The 24,482-nt window shown below is 26.9% G+C and overlaps 10 protein-coding genes across 10 annotated transcripts; 5 read left to right on the top strand and 5 right to left on the bottom strand.

The window, feature by feature from the left end:
- Nucleotides 1-778: 778 nt before the first annotated feature.
- Nucleotides 779-1,654, top strand: BN7_2727 (uncharacterized protein; the record flags this gene model as incomplete). Its single annotated transcript, XM_011276641.1, has 1 exon — nt 779-1,654. The coding sequence occupies one exon, from the start codon at nt 779-781 to the stop codon at nt 1,652-1,654; it is 876 nt and encodes a 291-aa protein (XP_011274943.1).
- A 954-nt stretch (nt 1,655-2,608) lies between these two features.
- On the top strand, nt 2,609-8,146 carry LAA1 (AP-1 complex accessory protein LAA1; the record flags this gene model as incomplete). Its single annotated transcript, XM_011276640.1, has 1 exon — nt 2,609-8,146. The coding sequence occupies one exon, from the start codon at nt 2,609-2,611 to the stop codon at nt 8,144-8,146; it is 5,538 nt and encodes a 1,845-aa protein (XP_011274942.1).
- Nucleotides 8,147-8,412: 266 nt separating this feature from the next.
- On the bottom strand, nt 8,413-10,170 carry BN7_2725 (uncharacterized protein; the record flags this gene model as incomplete). The annotated part of the gene is made up of 1 exon (XM_011276639.1): nt 8,413-10,170. The coding sequence occupies one exon, from the start codon at nt 10,168-10,170 to the stop codon at nt 8,413-8,415; it is 1,758 nt and encodes a 585-aa protein (XP_011274941.1).
- A 1,143-nt stretch (nt 10,171-11,313) lies between these two features.
- NUC1 (ribonuclease) lies at nt 11,314-12,315 on the top strand (the record flags this gene model as incomplete). Its single annotated transcript, XM_011276638.1, has 1 exon — nt 11,314-12,315. The coding sequence occupies one exon, from the start codon at nt 11,314-11,316 to the stop codon at nt 12,313-12,315; it is 1,002 nt and encodes a 333-aa protein (XP_011274940.1).
- A 188-nt stretch (nt 12,316-12,503) lies between these two features.
- CBP1 (Cbp1p) lies at nt 12,504-14,486 on the bottom strand (the record flags this gene model as incomplete). Its single annotated transcript, XM_011276637.1, has 1 exon — nt 12,504-14,486. The coding sequence occupies one exon, from the start codon at nt 14,484-14,486 to the stop codon at nt 12,504-12,506; it is 1,983 nt and encodes a 660-aa protein (XP_011274939.1).
- Nucleotides 14,487-15,003: 517 nt separating this feature from the next.
- BN7_2722 (RAC serine/threonine-protein kinase) lies at nt 15,004-17,364 on the bottom strand (the record flags this gene model as incomplete). Its single annotated transcript, XM_011276636.1, has 1 exon — nt 15,004-17,364. One exon carries the CDS (start codon nt 17,362-17,364, stop codon nt 15,004-15,006), a length of 2,361 nt encoding a protein of 786 aa, XP_011274938.1.
- Nucleotides 17,365-19,695: 2,331 nt separating this feature from the next.
- On the top strand, nt 19,696-20,703 carry PCP1 (rhomboid protease PCP1; the record flags this gene model as incomplete). The annotated part of the gene is made up of 1 exon (XM_011276635.1): nt 19,696-20,703. The coding sequence occupies one exon, from the start codon at nt 19,696-19,698 to the stop codon at nt 20,701-20,703; it is 1,008 nt and encodes a 335-aa protein (XP_011274937.1).
- A 58-nt stretch (nt 20,704-20,761) lies between these two features.
- On the bottom strand, nt 20,762-21,274 carry GTF1 (glutamyl-tRNA(Gln) amidotransferase subunit F; the record flags this gene model as incomplete). The annotated part of the gene is made up of 1 exon (XM_011276634.1): nt 20,762-21,274. One exon carries the CDS (start codon nt 21,272-21,274, stop codon nt 20,762-20,764), a length of 513 nt encoding a protein of 170 aa, XP_011274936.1.
- A 225-nt stretch (nt 21,275-21,499) lies between these two features.
- On the top strand, nt 21,500-23,320 carry NOP7 (mRNA-binding ribosome synthesis protein NOP7; the record flags this gene model as incomplete). Its single annotated transcript, XM_011276633.1, has 1 exon — nt 21,500-23,320. The coding sequence occupies one exon, from the start codon at nt 21,500-21,502 to the stop codon at nt 23,318-23,320; it is 1,821 nt and encodes a 606-aa protein (XP_011274935.1).
- Nucleotides 23,321-23,395: 75 nt separating this feature from the next.
- Nucleotides 23,396-24,085, bottom strand: SRB5 (Srb5p; the record flags this gene model as incomplete). The annotated part of the gene is made up of 1 exon (XM_011276632.1): nt 23,396-24,085. The coding sequence occupies one exon, from the start codon at nt 24,083-24,085 to the stop codon at nt 23,396-23,398; it is 690 nt and encodes a 229-aa protein (XP_011274934.1).
- Nucleotides 24,086-24,482: the final 397 nt, after the last annotated feature.

Genomic DNA, 24,482 nt, shown 5'->3' with positions numbered 1-24,482 from the left:
TGTTGAAAATTCAGGCTTCATCGCATATAAGGATGATCAGTAGACAATTACAATACCCAAGCTGACTAGTATGCATCACATTATATATATATATATATATACATATATAAGCTCTTTAGATTCATCAGATACATTTATACTTGTTCCATGTACTACGATATCAAGCAATTGAAAAAAATAAACTTCATAAATCAATAACAAGTGCATAACAATCTCTTATAATAAGAGAATCATGACACCTTGAGATTCTTTATAGAGTATTGTATATTCATAATTAACCTTTCAATATACTTTCAATATCATCAAAGCCTTTGAGTTAAACATGATAAGCCTATAATAGATTAATTAAAGCCCTATAATGAAAAGGAAGACGGTCTTGTGCAATTAGTACTATAACTCAAACATTGTAATTATTATTAATGCGTCTTGATGTTTAAAGCACATTTTCTTCTGAGATCAAAATCAATACAATTGCAACATTTCGATATTAAATAAACAATGTAGTCACTCAACTGTTTAAACTTGGATGGAATTTTAACAAAACTAAAGTGATGAACAAAATTTTTATTTGTTAGTTTTCATTAATTCCCGATTCTCAACTTCCATTAAGTCTGAAAGTCATCACTCCTAACCATTTCCTAAAACGCGATCGGTGTGATAAAGATAATAGTGTGGTTATTAAACACCCAAAACATGAGAAGAATTCAACAATATTCAACAACCACAATACCATTCATACTAAATACAGTCATAAACACTACACAAACACCTACCATTAATGACTATCCCCAAAAAAAGAAAACTATCATCATCATACAACAACAACTCCACACTTTTTTTAAATATTCCATATGAAATTATTATAAAAATATTACCACTTATAACAAAATCAGATTTAATTAACCTAGGATTATCATGTTCAAAATTCCATGATTTTTTAAAACCATATATTTATCAATCAATTACTCTTAGTTGGAAAGATTTGATTCTTTTGGAACAAGGAAAATTGGGGATCCAAAGGATTAATAAATTTGTTGAAGTTTTAAATATTAATGAATATGATATCAAAAAAGAATGGAATTTTAATTATAATTCATTGACTGAAGTATTTGGGAATTTAAGGAAATTAAAGATGAATATAAGTAATTCATCAAATTTTTTAAAATATTTGAATAAGGATGTTATGGGGTTGAAAGAATTAGAATTGAAAAGTATGAGTTTTGAATCAAATTTATTTAATATTAATCATTTAATTAAATTTAAAGACCTCAAAAGATTAAAATTAACTGGTTTTGTAATTGATTTTGATGATAAAGATACCAAAATCCAATATTTAGAATTACAAGATTGTTTTTGGAATTATCCATTTAATTTAGAATTCTTTACTGGGGTAAGAGAATTAATTTTAAATTATTCAAATCAATTTATCCTAAGTGAAAGATTTAGATTTTTCATAATGAATCCGGTGTTACCAAAATTAGAATCATTATATATACAAAATCATAACCCCCAGTTAAAATTACATATAACTGAATCAAATTTAATTAAAATTTTACAAAAAAATAATAAAATTATAAAAATTCAATTATTTGGTAATATTGAAACATCTATAAACCCCCAGACTTGTTCAAATATTAAATTTTTAAGGTCTTAGTTTACTACTATGGATCAAATATATTGTTAATCCAGTGATTATTGGTTGAAGTCCCATTAATATAGCAATCAAACATGTTAAAAATTTTAAATCTAAACCAAATTTAATATAAATAATCCATAATGGACAAATAATTGCAACCAGATATAATTTAATCAATTCCCAATCTATTGAATTTAAGAATGATGATATATTAAATATAATTAATGGTTGATATTGTTGTTGTTGCTGTTGATTATATTCTTTCGATGATTGGAATCTTGTTATTATACCTAACCAATCTAATGGGATTATTAAAGCATGAAATAATAATGATTGTAATAGTGACATTGATAGATCATATGGTGATATAATCATTTATTGTTGATAGAATTATAGAATAATAACAAGTGTCTTTTGAAATATGTTTTATTTCCCCAACTTTAATATAAAAATTAGCCGCTGAACACATCCATTCGATTCCCGTTGGTGGAATTCTTAATTGATTAATAAATAATTATATTATAACTATATATAATAGCTAATGAATAATAAGTAATGAATATAAACATCAATTGTAATGATAATCAGTGATATTAAATGATTCACTGATAGTACTGTTAGATAACCATATAACTCGAGTAGTAGTACACACCATTAAGTAATCAATCACTATATAGTAGTTATATAATCAGATCTATTATAATACTATACTACTATATACTACTAACTACTACTATCATTATACCATTATCATTATTATATATATGTATATACTATATAAGTCTATTGATCATACAAAGAACTGAATCTCTTTGTTTACTTTTAATTAACCGCTGTGTTTTATTTGATTAACCGCTGTGTATTACATAATCAAATGTGTTGATTTGTTTGACATTTTAAAGTAAACAAATCATCAATTTTAAATATTTGAATCTTTTATTACAATTAACCGCCAACTCAATTACCAATACAATGGATATATACAACAGTGATTCATTGATACCTTTAATCAACAATGACAATATCAACACATTATTATTAACATATCATACTAATTTATATCAATATTTAAGTAATAATCCAATATCAAAAGATTCAATTAAATATATTGATACTCAATTCAATAAACAATTGGAATACTTAACCAATAATCAAGACAAATTAGCATTACTATCACAACAAATTATCATATCAATAGCTAAAAATTATACCGCTATATTGAAAATCTCATCAAATTCATTATTTGATACAACAAATAAATTTATTCAATTAATAACAGATTCCAAAAAGAGTGAATTCACTCCATTGAAAAACTATTCATGTATTATACTATCATATATATATGAACAATTTGGTCATGACTTAGTTTCATTCACTCCTTTATTAATTTCAATCATTTTGAAACATTTAAAAAAACAAACTAATGGTAAACATCTAATTAATTTATCAAAATTATTATCAAATATCTTAAGGAATGGTGGTGTTATTGATGATTCATTACAATCGAAATTCAACAAATATTTTAAAACATTCATCACTACACAAAACACATCAATTATATTGATACAAAATTTATTTGAATCTTGGTCAATAATATCTAATTTGAAAAAACATGCGGATTATCAAACATATCAATTATCAAATAATCAATTGTTAATTACAGGATTATCATCACATAAATCCATTAGAATTTCCACTGCAAATGCATTAGCTGAATCCCTAACATTATCAACTTTTAATAAGAAGCAAATTTGGAGAATTTTGGTTGATTTATATATTGAAGGTGATCTCAAAGTTAAAATTGGTATATTAGAAACAATTATTCAATTTAATAATTTACAAACTGTCCAGGATTTAGAATATTTCCGTAATGAATTTGAAGAGTTTTTTGGGGAATTTCATATGAAGATATTAAATCATGAAAAATCATCAGATTTAAATCATTTAATTACATTATATACACATTTATTTAAATTTCAAAGTGAATCAATTAAAAAGCAAATTTTGGATAAACTATTCACAAAATTATCACAAGATGATTTATCATCATTAAAATTAATTTCAATCTTACAATTAATTCAACTATTAATTAATTCAATTTCCATCTTAACAACATCAGATTTAGAAATTTATCAAATTTCCCTATTAAAATTATCATCATCCCCCGAACTAGAAATTAGAATTAATTCAATTAAAATTTTAAAAATCATGTCAAAAAATTCACCAAATTTAATTAATGATTTATTATCAAATTCTTTTAATGAATTATCAAATAATTTATCACAAACTTCAGAACAAAAATTAAATTTTAACAAGACTAATGGCCTTGCTTTAATAATTTCTGATTTAATTCAATTATCAAATAAAGATTATATTTCATTAGAATTAATTTTAAAAATTTGGGATTTTTTAGTATTAAATTTTAATCAACAAAAAAAAGTTAAAGATCAAATTTATTATTATATTCAAGAAACTTGTTGGATTATAATGATTGGTATTTTTAATTATAAGGATTTAGAATTTTTAAATTCTAAAAAATTGGAATTCCTAGGTGTATGGAATCAATTAACCACATTGGATCTTAATGATGATACAAATATTGAATTAGAATATTATAAATTATCAGGTTTATTAAATTTTATTAAAAATTTCCAAATTACTTCCAATGAAGCTATAAATTTTGAAATTTATTTAAATTCACAATTGGAATCATTACAAAAATTAAACAACAAAGAATCAACCAATTTATTAAATAAAAAAATTTTGGAATGTTATTTAATCTTATTACCAATTTTAAAAACAGATTTAAATAGTTTATTATTAATTCAATCAATAAAAAATTTCGCTCAACAATCAACTTTATTAACAACAAAATTTAAAGGTTATGAAATTGATGAATTATTAATAAAGTTTAATGATCAAGATATAAAGACTACATCAACAGACTATTCAATTGATTTTATATCAAGACCAAAAAATTCAATTGAATCATCTCATATCAAATCTTGGATTTCAAAAACAACTTGGATTGATGAATTAGAATCAATTTTAATTAACCCTGTTGAATCATCAGTCCTAAATGATCCTTTATCTCAATTAATATCATCATATTCTCAAACCCTAAAGTTCCCACCACAATTAAATTTAAGTATAATTGATGTATCAATTGAAATTTTTTCTTTAGGGTTCCCAATGGTTTCTACCAAAATTCAATTATCATTATTAGAAAATTTAAGATCATTATTCTTGACAAAGGGGGTTACAAAAGAGTGTAAACAATCTATAGGAATGAATTGTTCAATTGCATTACATGGTGTTTTGAATATTTCACATCAACAAGGTTTAAAATTTTCTAAAGAAGTTGGATTATCCATATTAGAAATTTTGACTAAAATTTATGAAGAAGATTCAAATTATTATTTATTAAATTTAAATTCCAGGACTTTGGGGCTGGTTATATCAAATTTTGATAAAATTGATGAATTTATTAAAATTTATATTAATAAAATCATTAATAATTCTGATTCAAATTCAAGATCATTTAATTCACAAATTTTGGCACAGATATATGAAAATAATCAATCACAATTTAATGAAATTTGGGAAATTTTAATTAAATTAATCCAAGATCCTCATCCTGTTGTTCATTCATGGTCATTAGATTCTTTATCATTAATAATTAATAAAAAAACTTCATTAGAATTGAATAAAATTTCAAAATTAATTTTGGTATTAGAAGATATTTTCATTAGTGATAAATATGGTTTATATAATGATTCAATTTCAACATCAAATCTAAATTCAGATTTAGATTCAAATAAAGTTTTATCACAAATTTTGAGAAAAATTATAACAAATTTAGGACCAAATTTTAAAGAATTAGAATCAGATATTCAAAAAAAATTAATTAATTTAATTTTAAATTTAGGAGAAATTAATGACCCTGTTATTCAATGTGAATTAATTAAATTATATCAAGAATTAATCATATATCAACCTGGTATTATATCAATCCAATGGATTTTAAAAAAATTAGAATTTAATTTCCAAAATAATATTTGGGATTTTTTACAAAATGGTGAATTATTTCCTGTTAATTCATCATTTAAAATCCTTGGTTGCTCATTAGATTTATTATATCAATTAATTAAAACAAATGATGATTTGACAATATTAAATGAATTAGAATATTTAATTTGGATTTTGTTAGATATTTATCCTTATTCTATATTAATTAATAAATTAATTTCAACATGGATAGATTCTACTATAAATATTGAATGGTTTAATAAATTAAATCATTTATTTAATATTTCTAAAAAAAAATTATATCAAGATTTCCATTTAAATTTTAAAAAAATTATTGATAAATATAAATCTACAAAAAAGGAAATTGAATTAAATGATGAAGAATCTCAATCAATTGCACAAAATACTCAAGTGGAAATTTCAGATGATAAAGATAATGAATCAACAAATTGGGAATTTAAATCAAAAATTTTAAAAAATTTAACAAAAATCTTGGAAAAATCAACTAAATCACCAAAATTATATCATCAATTATCAATTAAAATTTCAGATTTAATTAAAATTTCTATTCAAAGTTCAAATTCCCCATTATTAAATTTAAGAATCTTAGGGATTGAATTATTAGGTGATATTATTCATATATTTGCTCCTGCACCTGATCCAATATATCCAGAAATGTCATTATTAGAACAACGTCAAGCACAAATTACATCTGCTTTAATACCTGCATTCCAAGAAGATAGTAATTCACTTGTGGCAAGTAGGGCAATTAAGATAATTGCAGAATTTATTGGATTAAAAATTGTTAAGATTAATAGATTAGGTAGAATTTCAAGAATTTTAATTGATTCATTAAAAGAATTATATGAATTTGATGAATCTCATGATGAAGATTTTAAAATTAATGAAGTTATTATTTCAAATACTAGAGATATTAAAAAAATTAAATTAAGTATATTAAATGCTTGGGCTGAATTGAAAATTTTATCATTTAAAAATAATGATTTAGAATTAAATGAATTAATTGATGAATATTTAGATTCTTTAATTCCTCTTTGGTGTTCCACTTTGAAAAATTTTATAATTTTAAAAAATGATTATAATTTACAAAATATTCATCAAGATTTAGAACTTTTCCAAGGAAATTGGATTAATTTAGTTAATGTTATTGGAGTAATTATTGAAATTGATGAATTTAAAATTGATACGCTATTTCAAAAAGATTGTTTTGGATTTTTTTATATGTTATATGCACAAATTCTAAGTTCTTTAATCCAAAATGATGATTTAGGTGATCAAACTGAGAAACTTATTGCATTATCCAAGATTTTAAATTATAAAAAACTTGTTGAATTAATTTTACATGATGATATTTTTGGTGAAAGTATTGAAGTTTTTGAAAGATTAATATTAACAGGTTCATTATCTGAACAAACCGAGGTATTAAATATAACTTCAAAGATTTTTTTAAATTTTTTCAATACTTATTCAACAAATCATGAATTAGAACAATATGTTGATAAATTATTTGAATTGGTAAGAGTTAATATTCAAGTGATCTTAAGATTAGTTCCATATTTACAACATGACAATAAAAGAATTATTCCTAAAAAGGAAGAAGAAGAAGGATTATCAAATGAAGAATTAGTTCTATTGAAAAAGGCATTTGAATTGATTAATAAAATGTTGGGTAAATTCCCTGATATGATTAAAATTGATTTATATTCAAGTTTATTAAGTCTTTTAATTTCAATTTATCAAGAAGGTGAAACAAATAAAATTTTAAAAAATCAAATCATCCCAACAATTTTACCAATTTTGAAAACTTTATTAAAAGAATTAGTTGAAATGAATGATATAGTTACAATTAATAATTTTTTTCAAACAATTAAAAAAATCTTATTAAAAACTGATGAAGTAACTGAAAAAAATTTATTATTAACAATTGGTGTTGTATTAAATACATCAAATGAAATCTTGAAATTAAATAATGAAGACATTGAAATAATAACAAATTTCTTATCCCAGGGTTTAATCAATGATTTAACAATAACAATTTCAACACAATCAATTAAATCAATAATTTTAAATAAAAAAGTTTTAAATTCAATAATTTCGAAAAGCTTATTACCAAAAATGATAAATCAAATCATAGATTCCAAAATTAAAGATCCTAGAGTATCAATAGAATTAATAATTTTAGTTCTAAAACAATCTAATGAACAAATCCCAATATATACAATTTTATTACCAATCTTGATCTTCATAAATGATAAATCACCAGAATATAATGGTTATTTACACAAAAAATTAATTTCATTAATTCAATTAAACCCACAAGTTTTCAAAACTGTTATTAATGAAATTTTATCATCAGATCAAAGATTTAGAATTGAAAAATTAGTTAAATTTGAAGGTGAAGTTGAAGAAGAAGAATCTGTTATTGATCATGGACAAATTCAGTTAAAGACTTTTGAATAAGAAAAAAAAATGTACATAGAGCAATAAAGGAAGCGTGGTATAAAATATAGATCGATATTGTAGTTTTTCTCTAAGGGTTTCAAAATCATTTATGATTGTTGATCCAATATAATTGTTGGTCCAAAAGAATGTCTTTAATTTGTCTTTCATAAGACAATCAGATCACCGGTTATTCAAAAGCCAAAAATTCGAATGACCGAAGATCAAAGCCTGTACGTATTATCTATAATGCAAAGTACATGTTATACCTCATTCAAGCAAGTTCTTCAATATGGTACTGGATTGTTTTTCAACAGATCTTCCAACTCTTCAATATCCTGTTCTGGTGTAAATTTAAGTCCATTTGGAAATTTAAAACAGTAATTACCCTCAGAATTAATAGTCACATCAGCAGGGTTCAATTTTGTTGGATTGTGCTCATAGCTAAATGAAGCTCTATTCTTAATAGACATTTTGTTCTTGTGAAGAAGTTTGAGCTGTTTTCTAAGTTCAGCTTTGTACTTATCGTGGTTGAAATTTGACAAAGGCTTTCTGAGATGTGCTATGAATGGACCACATATTGCAAACTCTTCCTTGACTTTTATTTCCAAGTATCCATTTGATATATTAGTTCGTTGATAGATCTTTTGGGGCCTTCTTTTAGTCAAAGCTTTAATCTTTTCATATTCTTGAATGATAGCATTATATTCTTTGTAAATCTCATCTTCTATGAATTGGAAATCATATAGCTTCTCAACAACCAATCTATCGTATTTTGCTAGGTTTAAGGCATTAATTTCAACAATATAAGCCTGAGCTTCATCTTTATTCAACTTAGGAAACTGATTACCAAAAAATCTATTATAATCAATTGGATTCATAGCAAATGTTTGAAAGTGTTGGTCAAATTTATTAAAGTTCAAATTATCAAACCATTTGAAAACCTTGTCAAATCTCTTCTTCTGTTTGAATGAAAATGTCACAGTTTTTGCATTTCTTGAATTACTCATCATATTTCCTTTAGATTCTTGAATATTATTTTTAAACTCCTTAGCTACTTCAACTTTATGCTTTCCAATTAATTTAGAAATGATGTTAACTTGACATTTGTTTAGATCTCCAACCATGACTTTTCCATATTTGTTCTTATTTTCAAAAGCTCTGGCCCAAATAGTAAGTAGAGCACCTAAAACAGTTAAATTTTCAGCTTTATGAGATATAGCTTTATAATGTAGCTTTTTACTTCCTGGAATGAAACCTAATAACACTGTGGTTTTGAAGTTCGATAGAATGCCTATCCTGCTCTTACAATTTACCATATATTCAAGTGCTTCACCCACTCCATTAAGTTCCAACAAGTTAGCTTCGTTAATCTTATCAGCATCTGGTAACTTTAATATTGACTTGAATGGTATACAACATCTTAGGTCATCTATTTCAATTAATGAATTGGGGCGTGAAAACCCTCTAGATACACTATCGATTATTTGAATGGGTTGTTGAAGACTAATAAAAAAAACCTCTCCGTAAATCTTTACTAGTAAATGCAACAAAGGGTTTATAACTCTAGCAAAAAGTATAAGATCAATTTGTGCTCTGTTGATATTTTCTATACTCAACCATATTTGATCACGGTTTGGTTCTACTACCAAATCTAACCATTTATAAACTGGAGTACAATCTCTGGGCTCTTCCATAGCAATTTGTATTTTAGGGCACATTTCCATAATATCATCCATAAACGCACTGTCATCAAACTCAGCTATTAGTGAAGATGTTTCCAAATTTTCATAAGCTGGACGCTTTTTCAAATTTTGATTCAATTGATCAATCAATAACTTTTGTGTATACAATGGTTGGGAAATGAAAAAGCGTGCTATAAGGTCATTGTAGTCATTTGTATCTTCGGGATATAATTTCCTGTTTAACTTCTTTTTGAACACAGCTATAAACTTTTGGAAAGCATCATCTTGGCCTGGCTTTCTAATTACAACTGGGCCCTTGTAATACGATTTGTATGATGGTACTTGTGGTGTACTTCTCATCTCATCAAACTTTTTCCAGTAAGCGCATTCAGCATACTTTGAAAAATGACGTTTACTCTGTCCAAGAGCTGATGATTGGTTTATTCTTGCAAGTATGTACTTTGAAATCATCATTCTGAAGTGGGAACATGCATTTAAATTGAAATATTCAATGATAAAATGAATTATGCAACCTATTTAAATTAAGTTTAACAACGTCTTTATGTGTCAAATTTGGCTTTGGAGGTGCGCGTAACAAATTTCGCATTATAACTACAATGTTTTAAAATATTTAATGATTGCTGAATCACTAATTCACTGTGGTAATAAGTAGCTAAGAACTTAATCATGATTTGAGAGTGATGAGAGGAGGATTAGAGATGCTATTTACTGAGTTGATAGAATTATATAAGATCCCTAATATGATTTGACATAGTAACTTAATATTAACAATTTGAAAATGAATATCTTTCTACGCCATTTGAACTGAATAAAGATCACAGAATCTAATACACATCTAGAGACGTGATCACTTTATGCGCATTGTACAGCTATCTATCTTTGAATGTGCGGTATTCCTATAATTCTTTTGAAAGAGAATATTCACAATCAAAAAAATCAATAATATTATTCTTCTTTTGATATAGGTATTTCCCACAAACATGATTAATTCCTGCTTTTCATATACAACAGACAGACTATTTCTCAGTACCTTCTCTGTAATATTCGGTTTATAGCCTTATATTTCACTTATACCAGCCAATAGGCTCTCTTAAATTCATTATTTCAGTATCAAATACTTAAGCAATTGGAATCACGTACCATTACCATAATTGGATGAGTCCCACTGAGCTTCCAAATAATGTGGAATCAATTCTCAATGAATTCAATGGCATTACGAAGCAATCCATATTGTAGTTCGTACTTAAAGATCAAAATCATTTACTTGTTGATCCAATAAAATGTCTTTAATTTGTCTTTCTAAAATAAATCAGATCACCGGTTAATTAAAAAACCAAAATTTAAATGACCGAGAATCTAAAAAAAAAAAATTTAAAAACGTCACAAAAAATAAGATCTAATTTAAATACTCAGTAATATCCATAACTCATTACCAACCAACTCACACTCCTTTTATATTATTATAGAATACTCATTGCCATCATGAGTAAATACTTAGCATCTGGTTTCATTGGTGCTGGTACTTCAGCTGTCATTGCAAATTTTTTCTGGGGAAGATCAAGTTCATCAACTACTGATACAGAAACATCAACAAATGGTGCAACAAGTTATGGAGGTGTCCCGGCTGCTAAAGGACCAAGTGGTGGTATAGTTTCAGGTCCTGTTGTTAACCCTGCTGGTTTTTTCAAGTATGGATTCCCTGGTCCAATTCATGATTTACAAAATAGACAAGAATATATTAGTTGTTATGATAGACAAAAGAGAAATCCTTATTGGGTTTTAGAACATATTACGCCAGAGTCAATCAAATCAAATGGTCAAGTTGATAGAAAGAAATCAGTTTTTAAAGAAGATGAAAAAATTCCTGATACTTTCAAGGCAAAATTAAAAGATTATTTCAGAAGTGGGTATGATAGAGGTCATCAAGCACCTGCTGCAAATGCAAAATTTAACCAAGAAGCTATGGATGAAACTTTTTATTTATCAAATATTTCTCCACAAGTTGGTGAAGGTTTCAATAGAGATTATTGGGCTCATTTAGAGTTTTTCTGTCGTGATTTAACAAAAGTTTATAATAATGTTCGTATTGTTACAGGTCCTTTATATTTACCAAAAAGACAACCAGATGGTAAATGGAGAGTTTCTTATGAAGTTATTGGTAACCCACCAAATGTTGCAGTTCCAACTCATTTTTTCAAATTAATCGTTGCAGAAAATCCTTCGAAAAATCCAAATGATGATTCACTATCAGTTACAGCATTTGTTTTACCAAATGAAGAAATTTCAAATAGTACACCATTAAAATCATTTGAAGTTCCAGTGGAAGCCTTGGAAAGATCTTCAGGTTTAACATTATTACAAAATGTTCCACAAAATAAGAAAAAGTTCTTGTGTAGAGAAGTTGATTGTTCAATTATTGTTAGAGAATTTAATAATGCACTTCCACCAAAGAAAGATATGTTATTATTACCACCACCAAAATGATCTTTGACCTAACTTATCAGCTATAAGCTTATTATTCTTATTCACTCATTATATATATACACATTTGAATTGTGAAATCACATTCATAAATATTTTAATAGATGCATTATTTATATGACTATTTACATTGACATTAATATTTGTGTAAAATTCGTGAACATTTGGGTAAAAGATAGTATGCTAGTTTATCATTTCAATTTCTTTTGTTTATCAACTGGTGCTAAAAATTTTCTATTCTTCATAAAATTCAATTGATGATTTTCAATATTTCTATTTCTTTGATTTTTGGTAATACTAAATCCCATATTTGATATAGTTTTAGAATATTTTCTTGAAAAATCATTAATTAAATCTTGTTTTGTAAAGCCTAATTTAGTTAAATATCCTAGGGCAAAATTTAATGAATTTTTATCTTTTAATTTAATTGCACCATCTGCAATAGTTTTCAAAATGATAACTTGTGAAGAATTGGAAATTTTTAATATTATCTTTTCTGGTTTTTGAATTATAGAGAATGGATTATATGTTATTTCTAAACCTGGTATATGAGCTTTTGAATTTTGATAATTTGTTGATAAATATTTCTTAACTAATGGATCAGATGTTGAATTTAAATAAATTTGTTTAGCAATTTGTAAATTTTCAATGTTTTTAGAATGTGCAAGATATTTTATATATAAACCTGAAATTCTTTCCCAAAATCCATGATTTTTTGGATTAAATTGTTCCATCTTATTTAATAACGTATCAATAATTGCTAAATTCTTATCAGAAATTTCTAATTTATTCTTCAATGAATCATCAACAATATAATTAATCAATGCCACATAAGAAGATTCCGAAATATTAATAGGTATACTTTGAACAATACTCAGCGCTCTCAAGAATTCATCTTTCCTTAATAATTTAGAAACAATAGCATGATAATCACCTTTCGTTAAAGGTTCACCACTTTTATTAATTTCTTGGAAAATTCTTTCAGTACCAACAGTATCATCAAACACAATATGAAGTTTTAAAAGTGATGATAATAATCTTCTTGAAATTGGTGGTTGAATTTTTAAACAAATTTCATTTGCTAAATCTGATCTTCTCTTCTCTGTAGCAAATTCTAATAATGGAACAACTAATATTGGATCACCATATAAATCTGATGGTAATTGTAAAATGATTTCTTCGACAAGAGGTCTGTATTTTAAATTTTTGGTAAAGATACTGATTAAACTTGCCAATATATTTAAATCATGTTGTGCTATATTAGAATAATAACCTTTTATTTTGAGCCAATTCTCAGCACAAGATTCTGGATTATTGTTATAGACTTCTCTTGATATTAGATCATATATAGTATTGATATATGATTCCATAGTTAATGGTGAATTATCAATGACTAATTGTGATATAGTCTTAAAGAATAATGGAGTTGTAGTTGGTGTTGAAATTTTAGACATTATTTGATTAGCTTGAAATTGATTAAATTTTGTATTAAAATGATTTTGAAATTCCAATATATTTTTCAATTGATATTCATCTTGTAATGGATTTTTCAATATAAGACTATTGAGCACTTCTTGTTGAAATATTGAATTTTTTTCAAATCGTTCTTTATGATCCATAAATGTATGGAAAGCCATTGAAGTTAAATTATTATTCAATGCAATATTAATGATGGTAATTATAACATTTGTTTCGTCTTTCATTAGAAATCTATGATAATCTAATGGCCCTATTGTAGGATACCAAAGTTCTGATTGTTTCCCTCCTCTTGATTGATATAATTTTAATAGAATTTTCCTTGTTCTTTGTAAATCTATATGTGAATTTTTAGCCATTTCTAAAATCAAAAACTCTCTTGCGCTTGAAGAATGGAAAAAATCTCTTATTAAATTGTTTATTATCCCCTTATGATGCCCTTTTTGAATAGCCAAATCTAATATACTAAATTGATGAGGAATATAAAATTGATTTATAGTTTTCAATAATTTTTTAGTTGAACATGGTCCATTTAAAATGTTATTTAGCTGTACTTGATAATCATCCACAGCAGAAACAACTCCCTGATCACTGGGCCTGGCACCATCACTTAACATTCTAATCAAACATCGTGTCCTCACATTGGGTATCACCAAATTTTTAGATGTCTTTATCACTGGCCGTATTATATTAAACATTTTGATCTCTTAACCATTAAAAATTGTAAAACAAAACTGAAAATCCAGTATAGTGATATTCAAAGCTCCAAGAGTTCTCAAATATCCCCCAAACTATTCCCTCTTTCCTCACTTATTCAACGTTGAAATCAAATCTGATTTTAAACCCATAATACGTAAAATAAGAACCAGATTTTCTCATACAAATTATCAACACCGGGTCATTTTCGCGAAGATTTTACCATATACTTAACAAATTTTAATACTTTAAGTAAATTACTTTTACTTTACAAATGAAACCAAGTTTATATAATTAATTTTTATATTTATTAATCCATAAAGTTACAATTATTAAATCCAAAACCAAAAAAAGGTATAAAAAAAAGAGATTTTTATCATGAAAATAAACCCAAATATCAACAAAAAACACAGACAAAAGACAAAAGACACTCAAGGACAATGCATAAGAACTAAATAACCAAAAAGCCAAACCAAAGAATTATAAATATATTGTATAGTAATAATCATTCATCATCCATCATCTCATACCTAATTTAACAGAAGATCCATGACCATGATTTTGAACATTAGTAATATCTAAATGATGATGTCTCTTTTTTTTACCATGAATACTAGTATTTGAATTTTTAGAAACTAAACTTGAAAAAGAACCAGCTCTTGGTATTGAACTTTGAGAACCATTGGGTATTGATGTAATATTATATGATGAATTATTAGGAATTTGTGGGATTGGTTCATTTTTTGGTGATAATTTTGGGGAATTTTCTTCACTAGCTTCATAAAAAACTTCTGAATCTTCTGGGACGGTTTTATCATTAGTGATTGTTTTTTTAGGTTCAATGTTTAATTCTAATTGTGATGAATGAGTTTCTTCATGATCAACTTCTTCTAATGGGGGTAATTGTTCAGATTGTGGTGCAACATCATTAAAATCCAACATAGATTTTGGTTTAACTAAAGGACTTGATTTCCCTGATGAAGTTGCAGATTGATTAAATGATGATTTTTTTTCAGGTGGTGAAAAATCCAACATTGATTTTGATTGTGATGTACTACCTGATTCAAATGATGAAATTCTTGAATCTGGAATTATAAATTTAGGTTCAAATGATGAATCATCTTCATCTTCTTGAATACAAGTTTCGATTGATTTAAACCAAGGATCTTCCATAACTGCATCTAATGAAATTCTTGTTTTTGGACTTGGATCTAATAATCTCCAACCAACTCTTGCCCCACCAGTACATAAATAATCTTTAGCATATCTAAATTCAGGACCAGGACCATGAGTTTTATCACCACCAGTTTTAAATTGTGGATTTGATTGACAATATGTAATATATGAGGAAACAAAATCTCTATATGCACCATCTGAAGAATTTGAAGTCACAAAAGGATTGCCTTGATGAACCATACAGTATAATAAGACACCTAAAGCCCAAATATCCAATTTAAACCCATCATATTGTACAGCCTTCGGAGCACTTGTTGGTGTACCTTTCAATTCCATAACTTCTGGTGATACATAAGGTGGAGAACCAACATATGTTGTTAATAATTTAATTGGAGAATTTAAATCATTTGGATCTTGTAAACCATATTCTGCAACACCAAAATCAGTTAATTTAATACAACCATCCTCCATAACTAAACAATTTTCAGGTTTTAAATCACGATGAACTATCCCCTGGGAATGAATAAATTTTAATCCACGGGTGATTTGTTTAAAAATACAATATTTTTCTGCAATTGGATATTGTTTCCATCCTGTTCTGGAAATTAATGAAAATAAATCACCGCCTTTACAAAATTCAAGGACAAACCCCCAACCGCGTTGGATATTTGTTGTTGATGAAGACTTCATCAATTGATAACAACCAACAACATGTTTATTTTCACTTAGTCTTCTAGCAATGATATATTCTTTTGCAGCTCTCTTGTAAAATTCTTCAGGAGTTTCATGATTAACCATTGTGAAATTTTTATAAGCATATTGTTTACCATTTTTTTTCGAAGTAATAATAAAAACAACTGAAGAACCACCATCACCTAATCTCTTAGTATTTTTTTCCGGGATAATATAATCATCATGAACAGAAATTGTAGGTTGTTTATATTCATCAGGTAAATAATTATTTGGATCTTGTACAGGGATAGGTAATAAAACATGTTCATCATCAGAATTAACCATTGATCCACCAGTTGTACTTGCCCCAGAAATATGATTCGTACTAGCATTACTTCCTTGTCCATAAGGATTCCCATATCCTGCTTTACTACCTAAAGCAGCACGATTATTAAAAGAAGCAGCTCTTGAAACAGACATTCCTTCAGGGTTTGCAGGGATATAAATCCCATTTTTTGATGAACTTGTTGTTGGGAGTTGAGGTGGTTTATCTCTTGATCCTGCAACGTCAATACCTGCATTTCCATGATTTGCATCATCTTTATACAAGGCAATAGAAGCACTTGATGCATTATTTTTGGATATTAAGAATGGATTTTTATTATTTGTTGGAATTTTCCCCTGAACTGAACCATCAGTTAAATGTTGAGCTGTATTTGATCTTTTAGGTTGAGAAATTTGAGGAATTTCACGATGTTCTTGACTATGGGTTTCACTTCTATGTATAGTTGAAGATCTTTTACCTTGTTTTGGTTGTTCTTTATCTTTTTTTTCATGATGGAAAACTTTTTTAAGGAAATTTCTTTTATGATGAGAACCATTTGATGAGGATGTTCTTGAATTTGTTGGTAATTGAGAACGTAATTCTTCTGGAAGGGGGACTTGAGGTTGATCAGTTATTGGTGTTGAACTGTGACCATTGACACCATTTGATACACCTTGATTTGGTGATGTATTTCTTGAAGTTGTCATATTAACACAAATAAATAAACCTTAGAATAATACAACACAATAGCTAAAACACTAAAGCAGCACACACCACAGCAAGCAACTAATGAGAATTAAATAAAGAATAAACAATTTCTCATTCAAAACAAACACAAATGAGAAATGATAAAATAATGAAATAACTGATATAGAATATTCAATACTATATTAACATGCGATACAAAATAACTTTGAAATTCTAATCTCTTTTTGGAAATATTATAACCCTGGGTTCTAACAATGATACCATTCACTTATAAAGTAACAATTAAATGAAATTGAAATATAATCAATTATATGAACTTGATTGTTTAAATGATTTCAAATTTTAATGCTTTTAGCAAAAAAAGAAGTCCTTTTTATTAAATTTCCGGATTTTTTTGAAAAACAATTTTCTTAAAAAGTTCTCAGTCTCAGGAACATCAAAAAAGGTGGGACTATGGGGACTATGATGGGGACTAGTCTTTGGTAGTTTTGTAATTGTTTTGAATGTTTTGGGATTATAAAGTGGTTATTTAAGGATGTTGATAGGAAATGAGTATCTAGTAGTAGTATTATGCTTGAATATTTATTCAGGGATTTTTCATGGTTTAATTATCTTATTTGGCTGGCAATTGGTTGGCAATTCGCTATTACTTCTACTAGTCTCTGATGACATAAACCATATAAGCAATTGAAAACAAGTTATTCATCTTTTCTCCAATAAAATATTGTACTGAGAATAAAGTAGATGATTTAGTTATAGTTTAATTAGTGTATATTGTTATATTCTTGTATAATTCTCAAAATTCAGGGTTCTGTAGATCCTAGATTACTTCTACTTCTCACATAATCGCATCTCCTGATCATCATGAGAATATATAATAACCATAGACTAACGAAGAATACCATAGTCTTCAATGCAAAGAATGTTAATTAAATAGATTATAAACTATACAGAATCTTTCCTTTACGGACCGGTTAAGTGAATGGATTTATGTACAATTACTTATGATTATGGGTCATTAATTATCCATTATCCGATGATTCCCTTGAATCCCCTATATTTATATAAAGCTAGTAACTACAATAATAAGATGTTGTTAATCAATTATAATCAACTCATACCTATTATTCTCATACTATCTGAAGACTACTAGACAATGTGCTTATCAAGGGTTCAATTGTACCCCTGATAATCCATGATCATCCCATTCCATAACTAAGTACTACCAATATCCATGTACAACGTGATAAAATAATTCCATTTGGTTGCATCGTAAATTCAAATCACTTTCTCAAAAGTATAATTACATAAATAGAAGCTTTATTCCTTATTGGGTATGGTTTTATTGGTCATGAACTAACCCACAACAACTACTAGCTACTAGTTTATATATGAAACGATCAACGGTAAACAAGATTGATCAACATAACGGAATGCTCTCCAGTATTACTAGTCTCAATTATGAAATTACGAGAGCAATTCACTATAAATAAATCATAAACTCAACAAAATAACATCCACAGCTAATTTAAACTTTACAAACTTCTCCAATTTCAAATAATTAAATAAAAAGTGAACATTTTTACTTGTGAGATTGCTTATACTAGTTATGTGAGATCCGACTCTTATGGTCACATGATTATAGACCCTCGTATATCAAAATCCACCAATAAACTAAATAATGCTTTATAAATGAATATATCTATCCATTAAACTACAATTAAATAGTAGTGTATAGTCTCAAAATATGTATTAAATCATACCAATATAGTTCAAGTAATCATCTATCTTAAAAGACCAATGAATGTACTGTTCCATGGTATAATGATATAGATTAACTATAAGTATAGTCATTCAATTAACTCCTGAATCATTTATCTCCTGAATCCTGAATCAAAGAGCATGGCTATATTGATTGAATCATTCTAAAATTTTGCAATACTGTTGACAGCTGCACTTCAAATTATACTTACCTATCAAATGAAATATATAATATTCAAAATTAACAGCTGAACTTGCAAAGGTGAGTGAATCGGATAGCTAAAAATGTACAATTTCAATAATACCGAACTGACAAAAAATTTAAATCTGTACTTCAATAATTAAATTATATATAAATCATTAAGAAGTTTGAATTAAAATTATTTTTTTTTAATTTATAATATACGAAAATTTTGCATTGCTGCGAATTCCGACTATGTTGATCACATGATATTCACCCTCGTATTTCCCAAATGACCATTTTAAAATTCAATCTTTTATACCGATAATAAACCAATTTATGATGATGTTTCCAATTAGATTATAACTACTTTCACTAAGGAATCAATATGTCAAAGTTTGTTAGTTCTTATGGGAAACATTTCTTCTTGGGGAATAGATTACCATTAGGTTCAAAACCTTTAAAATTATCAAATTTATTTCTTGGGACAATTAATAATGGGTTAAATAAACCAAATTTCAAATCATCATTATTAAAATCTTCAATATTACCAAATTTATTCAAATCAATAAAACCAATCAAACCAATTAGTAATACCATTCAAATCAAACAGTTTTCCACCACTGGTTCATTAAAATTCATCAAAATATCAAATTATAATTTCAAGAAAAATTTCGAAACTTTGAAAACAACAAGTATATTCACAATCATATTCCTAACAGTTTCCACTTTAACAATCCCTTACTTAGTCCAATACACTCCATTATCCCATTTTCAACGTCATCCACAACACCTAATCTATGGTTTAATAGGTCTAAACCTTTTGGTATTCGGCTTGTGGCAAATCCCAAGAAATTATAGAATTTTATCCCGTTATGCCCTCTTGGAAAAAGATATCATATATAGTAAATGGTCATTAATAGGTTCTGCATTTTCACATCAAGAAGGATGGCATTTAGCAATGAATATGCTTGCCCTATATTCATTTGGTACTTCATTAATCTCAATGATTGGTTCTTCAAATTTTATGATTTTATACCTGAATGGTGCTTTATTAAGTTCAATGGCATCAATCTTATATCCAATTTTATTTAGAATCCCAATAGTAGCACCAAGTCTTGGTGCATCAGGTGCATTATTTGCAGTATTTGGAACATTTGCTTACTTATTACCAAATGCTAAAATTTTATTATTTGTTTTCCCAATCCCTGGTGGTGCTTCAATGGCCCTTTTGGGTGCTACGATTTGGAATGCAGCTGGTTGTGTTATGAGATGGGGCTCATTTGATTATGCTGCACATCTTGGTGGGACTATTGTGGGTGTTATTTATGGTTGGTTTATAAATGAAAAGATTAAAAAAGAAAGAGAAAAAAGAATGAGGGGGTTTAGATTCTAGAAACATTCATAGATATGTATAGAGTTTTATAACATGTATATAGAGTTTTATTAAATGATTATTTATTTTTGATTAATCCTTCTTTTATTATATATTGCCCATTTAATGAATCATTAGTTAATGATAAAGGATCCCAATTTTCTAATTCTCCTTTATCCTCTGACCCCTCAAGCTGTTCAATCTGTTCATATATTTCATTCAACCCCAAGGGTTTACCAACTTGTCCTGCTTTAACTTCCAATTCAGGAACAGCATGTAAATGATCAATAAACATAACTTGAGATTTTAAAATTTGGATTAATTCATCATATTCTTCAGGGTTAGCTTGTAATCCTGATAATTTCAACATCTTGTCAACTGTTTTCCTTGTTATCCCATCTGCTCTTTTAGAAATGATTTCTGGACCTGCATTGGATAATAATTCTTGTATTGACCAATTTGATTGTGGATTTGATAGATAATTGCTTAATTCTTGTTGGGATTTGAATGGTTGACCTATGGTTGGTTTGGTACTGAGATACCGTATCCCTTGTATATTTCTAATTACTGACTTATATCCCAGTCTAAACATCACCAACTTCTTCTTTTCGTTGTCAAAGTTGTTCAAAAGCTCAAAATTTCAAGGATTTCCATTCATTTTTATAAGATCTTAAATTTGAAAATTCTGCGCGAACCAAATTTTGATTTTTTTTTTTTTTTTTTAATTTTTCATTTACTTAAAAAAATTTTTAGAAGCTCATCTCATTAAATACTTAATAAACTACTGATTTAAAAGACATAGAACAAGGTGGTCATAATGAGAGTCAAGAAGAGAAACGTCAGAGGTAATGCCAAAAACTTCATCACCAGAACTCAAGCAGTCAAGAAACTACAAGTTTCATTAGCAGATTTCCGTCGTTTATGTATTTTTAAAGGTATATTCCCAAGAGAACCAAGAAATAAGAAGAAGGCAAATAAAGGTTCAACAGCTCCAGTTACTTTTTATTATTCTAAGGATATTCAATATTTATTACATGAACCTGTTTTAGCAAAATTTAGAGAACATAAAACCTTTTCCAAGAAATTAAATAAAGCTTTAGGTAGAGGTGAAGTTGGTGATGCTAAAAAATTAGAATCAAATAGACCAAAATATAAATTAGATCATGTTATTAAAGAACGTTATCCAACTTTCCCAGATGCCTTAAGAGATATTGATGATGCTTTAAATATGTTATTCTTATTTTCTATCATGCCTGCAACTGATAAAATTTCCTCTAGAGTGACAAAAGATGCAAATAATATTTGTAATCAATGGTTAGCTTATGTTTCAAGAGAACGTGCATTAACTAAAGTATTTGTTTCTATTAAGGGGGTTTATTATGAAGCTAAAGTTAAAGGTGTTGAAATCAGATGGTTAGTCCCTTTCAAATTCCCACAAAATATTCCAAGTGATATTGATTTTAGAATCATGTTGACATTTTTGGAATTTTATTCAACTTTATTACATTTTGTTTTGTTTAAATTATATACTGATGTTGGATTGATTTATCCACCAAAATTAGATGATGCAAAATTAAAAGGTATTGGTGGTCTTTCTGCTTATATTTTGGAATCTAATAATTTAGAAAATTCAATCTTACCTAAAGTTGATGAATCTGGTAAAGATCAAGAAGGTCAACAAATTTCAAAAGAATTTTTAAAAGCTGCATTAAAAGCTGATTCTAAAAAAGATGATAAAGAAGTTGAAGATGAAGAAGATAATTCAGATGTTGAACAAATTGATCTAGATGAATTTCAAGATAAGAATAAAAATTCAGGTGATTTATTAATTCAACCATCAAAATTTGATAATGAAACATCACAATTATTCCAAGGTTTTGTATTTTTCATAAGTCGTGAAGTTCCATTAGATATCTTGGAATTTATTATATTATCATGTGGTGGGTCCATCATAAGTGAATTATCACTCGATGAATTGAAACTTAAAAATGAAGATGTTAGTGGATTACCATTAGATAAAATTACTCATCAAATTGTTGATAGACCTAAAATCAATGGGAAAGTTCAAGGTAGAACTTATGTTCAACCTCAATGGGTATTTGATTCTATAAATAAATCAAAATTATTACCAATAAATTCTTATTTACCTGGTGAAACTTTACCTCCACATCTTTCACCATGGGGTGATTCTGGTAATTATAATCCAGAAGAAACTTTGGTTGAAGGTGAAGAAGAAGATGAAAGTGAAGAAGAAGATGAAGATGTTGAAGTTGATGATGATGAAGAAGCTGATGAAGTCAATGAAGACATTGAAGTTGATGATGAAGAAGATGAAGATGCTGCTGAAGAATTAAAAGCTCAAAAAGAATTAGAATTAGAAGCTAAAGGTATTAAATATAGTGATGTTAAAGAAGATCCAGCTTCTGTTAAAAAGAGAAAAACTCAAACTCCAAAATCAAAAGAAGATGAAGAAAAAGAATTAAAATTAATTATGATGACTAATAAACAACGTAAATTATATAAAAAAATGAAATATTCAAATGATTTAAAAGATCAAAGACAAGAAGAATTACGTCAAAAAAGAAGAAAAATTGAAAAAAATAAATCAAAATTAAATAAATTAAATGAAAAGAAGTAAACCTTCTAGGCTTTCATTTAAACTCTGTATATTAATAATCCATAAAAGTAACATGAATTTATTGTAGTATAGTATTCACTTTCTCAATCCAATCCTTGAATCCATTGAATTTCTATCACTTATATCTAATTCAACTAATCCTGTTAATTCATTCTTTAAATTTAATAAATGATTACTTGATTTTTGTAAATTTTCAATATCAGTTGCCTTTTCCACATTTATAAATGCCTTTATGATATAAAAATTTGGATCAATTGGTTCCCAATCCCCCTTTTCTTTAACTTCAGTCTCTTGTGTTGTTTCTGTTTTGACTAGGATTTGAAAAATTTCAATTGTAATATTATTTACATAAAAAAACCTTTCCCCCTTGATAACATATTCAGTATCAACTTTATAACCTAAATCATCAAGATATTTATCAATATTACTTTCTTTATCCAAAATTTGAATATTTGATTCTAATATAGATTGAGTATTAATTTTTCGTTTACCTGCACTTGGAATATCCATTATTGATAATATCCAATCTTTGTAATCATTTCTATGTAATTCTGGTTTAAATGGAGCTTTTAAATTTATCTTGTATTGTTCATACTGGGCGTTTTTACTATTTGGTTCATATTTTGTTATTATTTTAGGTGATGATATTAAATTTATGTTTTGATATGTTAAAGATTTAAAACCTGTTAATGTTTCAATTGAAGTTTTTGTGAGTTCATATTGGGATTTGGAAATTGATGAGAAAAGACTTAGTTGTTGAACCATTGTGATGAGATGTGGTTGGTTGGTTGTGGTGGTGGTTGTCCTTGGCTGATGTTGAAAGTAATTGAGTATAAAAGATTACATGGTATATGATTTTTCAGGTATTAACAAATTTGATTATGTAATCAGTATACCAATAAAGCTAGAATATATCAAATATTTGTCAATCATATACATAAATAAGGATTTAATCATCAGTAATAGATATTGCATAGGGACAAAGAATTATAAGAGTGAAGACTCGGTCTTTTCATAATGGAAAGGGAGTTCTACATATCAAATCAAAATAATCAACATGAATTGAAACTAGACGTATAGAAGTAGATCTTTTCAATCTCAACTATGATACCCATGATGTTCTTGTGTAGGATGTAAATTATATATAACTATAGTGGTATTG

Source organism: Wickerhamomyces ciferrii, contig 00070 (genome assembly GCF_000313485.1).
Source record: "Wickerhamomyces ciferrii WGS project CAIF00000000 data, strain NRRL Y-1031 F-60-10, contig 00070, whole genome shotgun sequence".
Lineage (NCBI taxonomy): Eukaryota > Fungi > Ascomycota > Saccharomycetes > Phaffomycetales > Wickerhamomycetaceae > Hansenula > Hansenula ciferrii.
The sequence above is the reverse complement of the archived record's forward strand: the minus strand, read 5'-3'. Positions and strand labels throughout refer to the sequence as shown.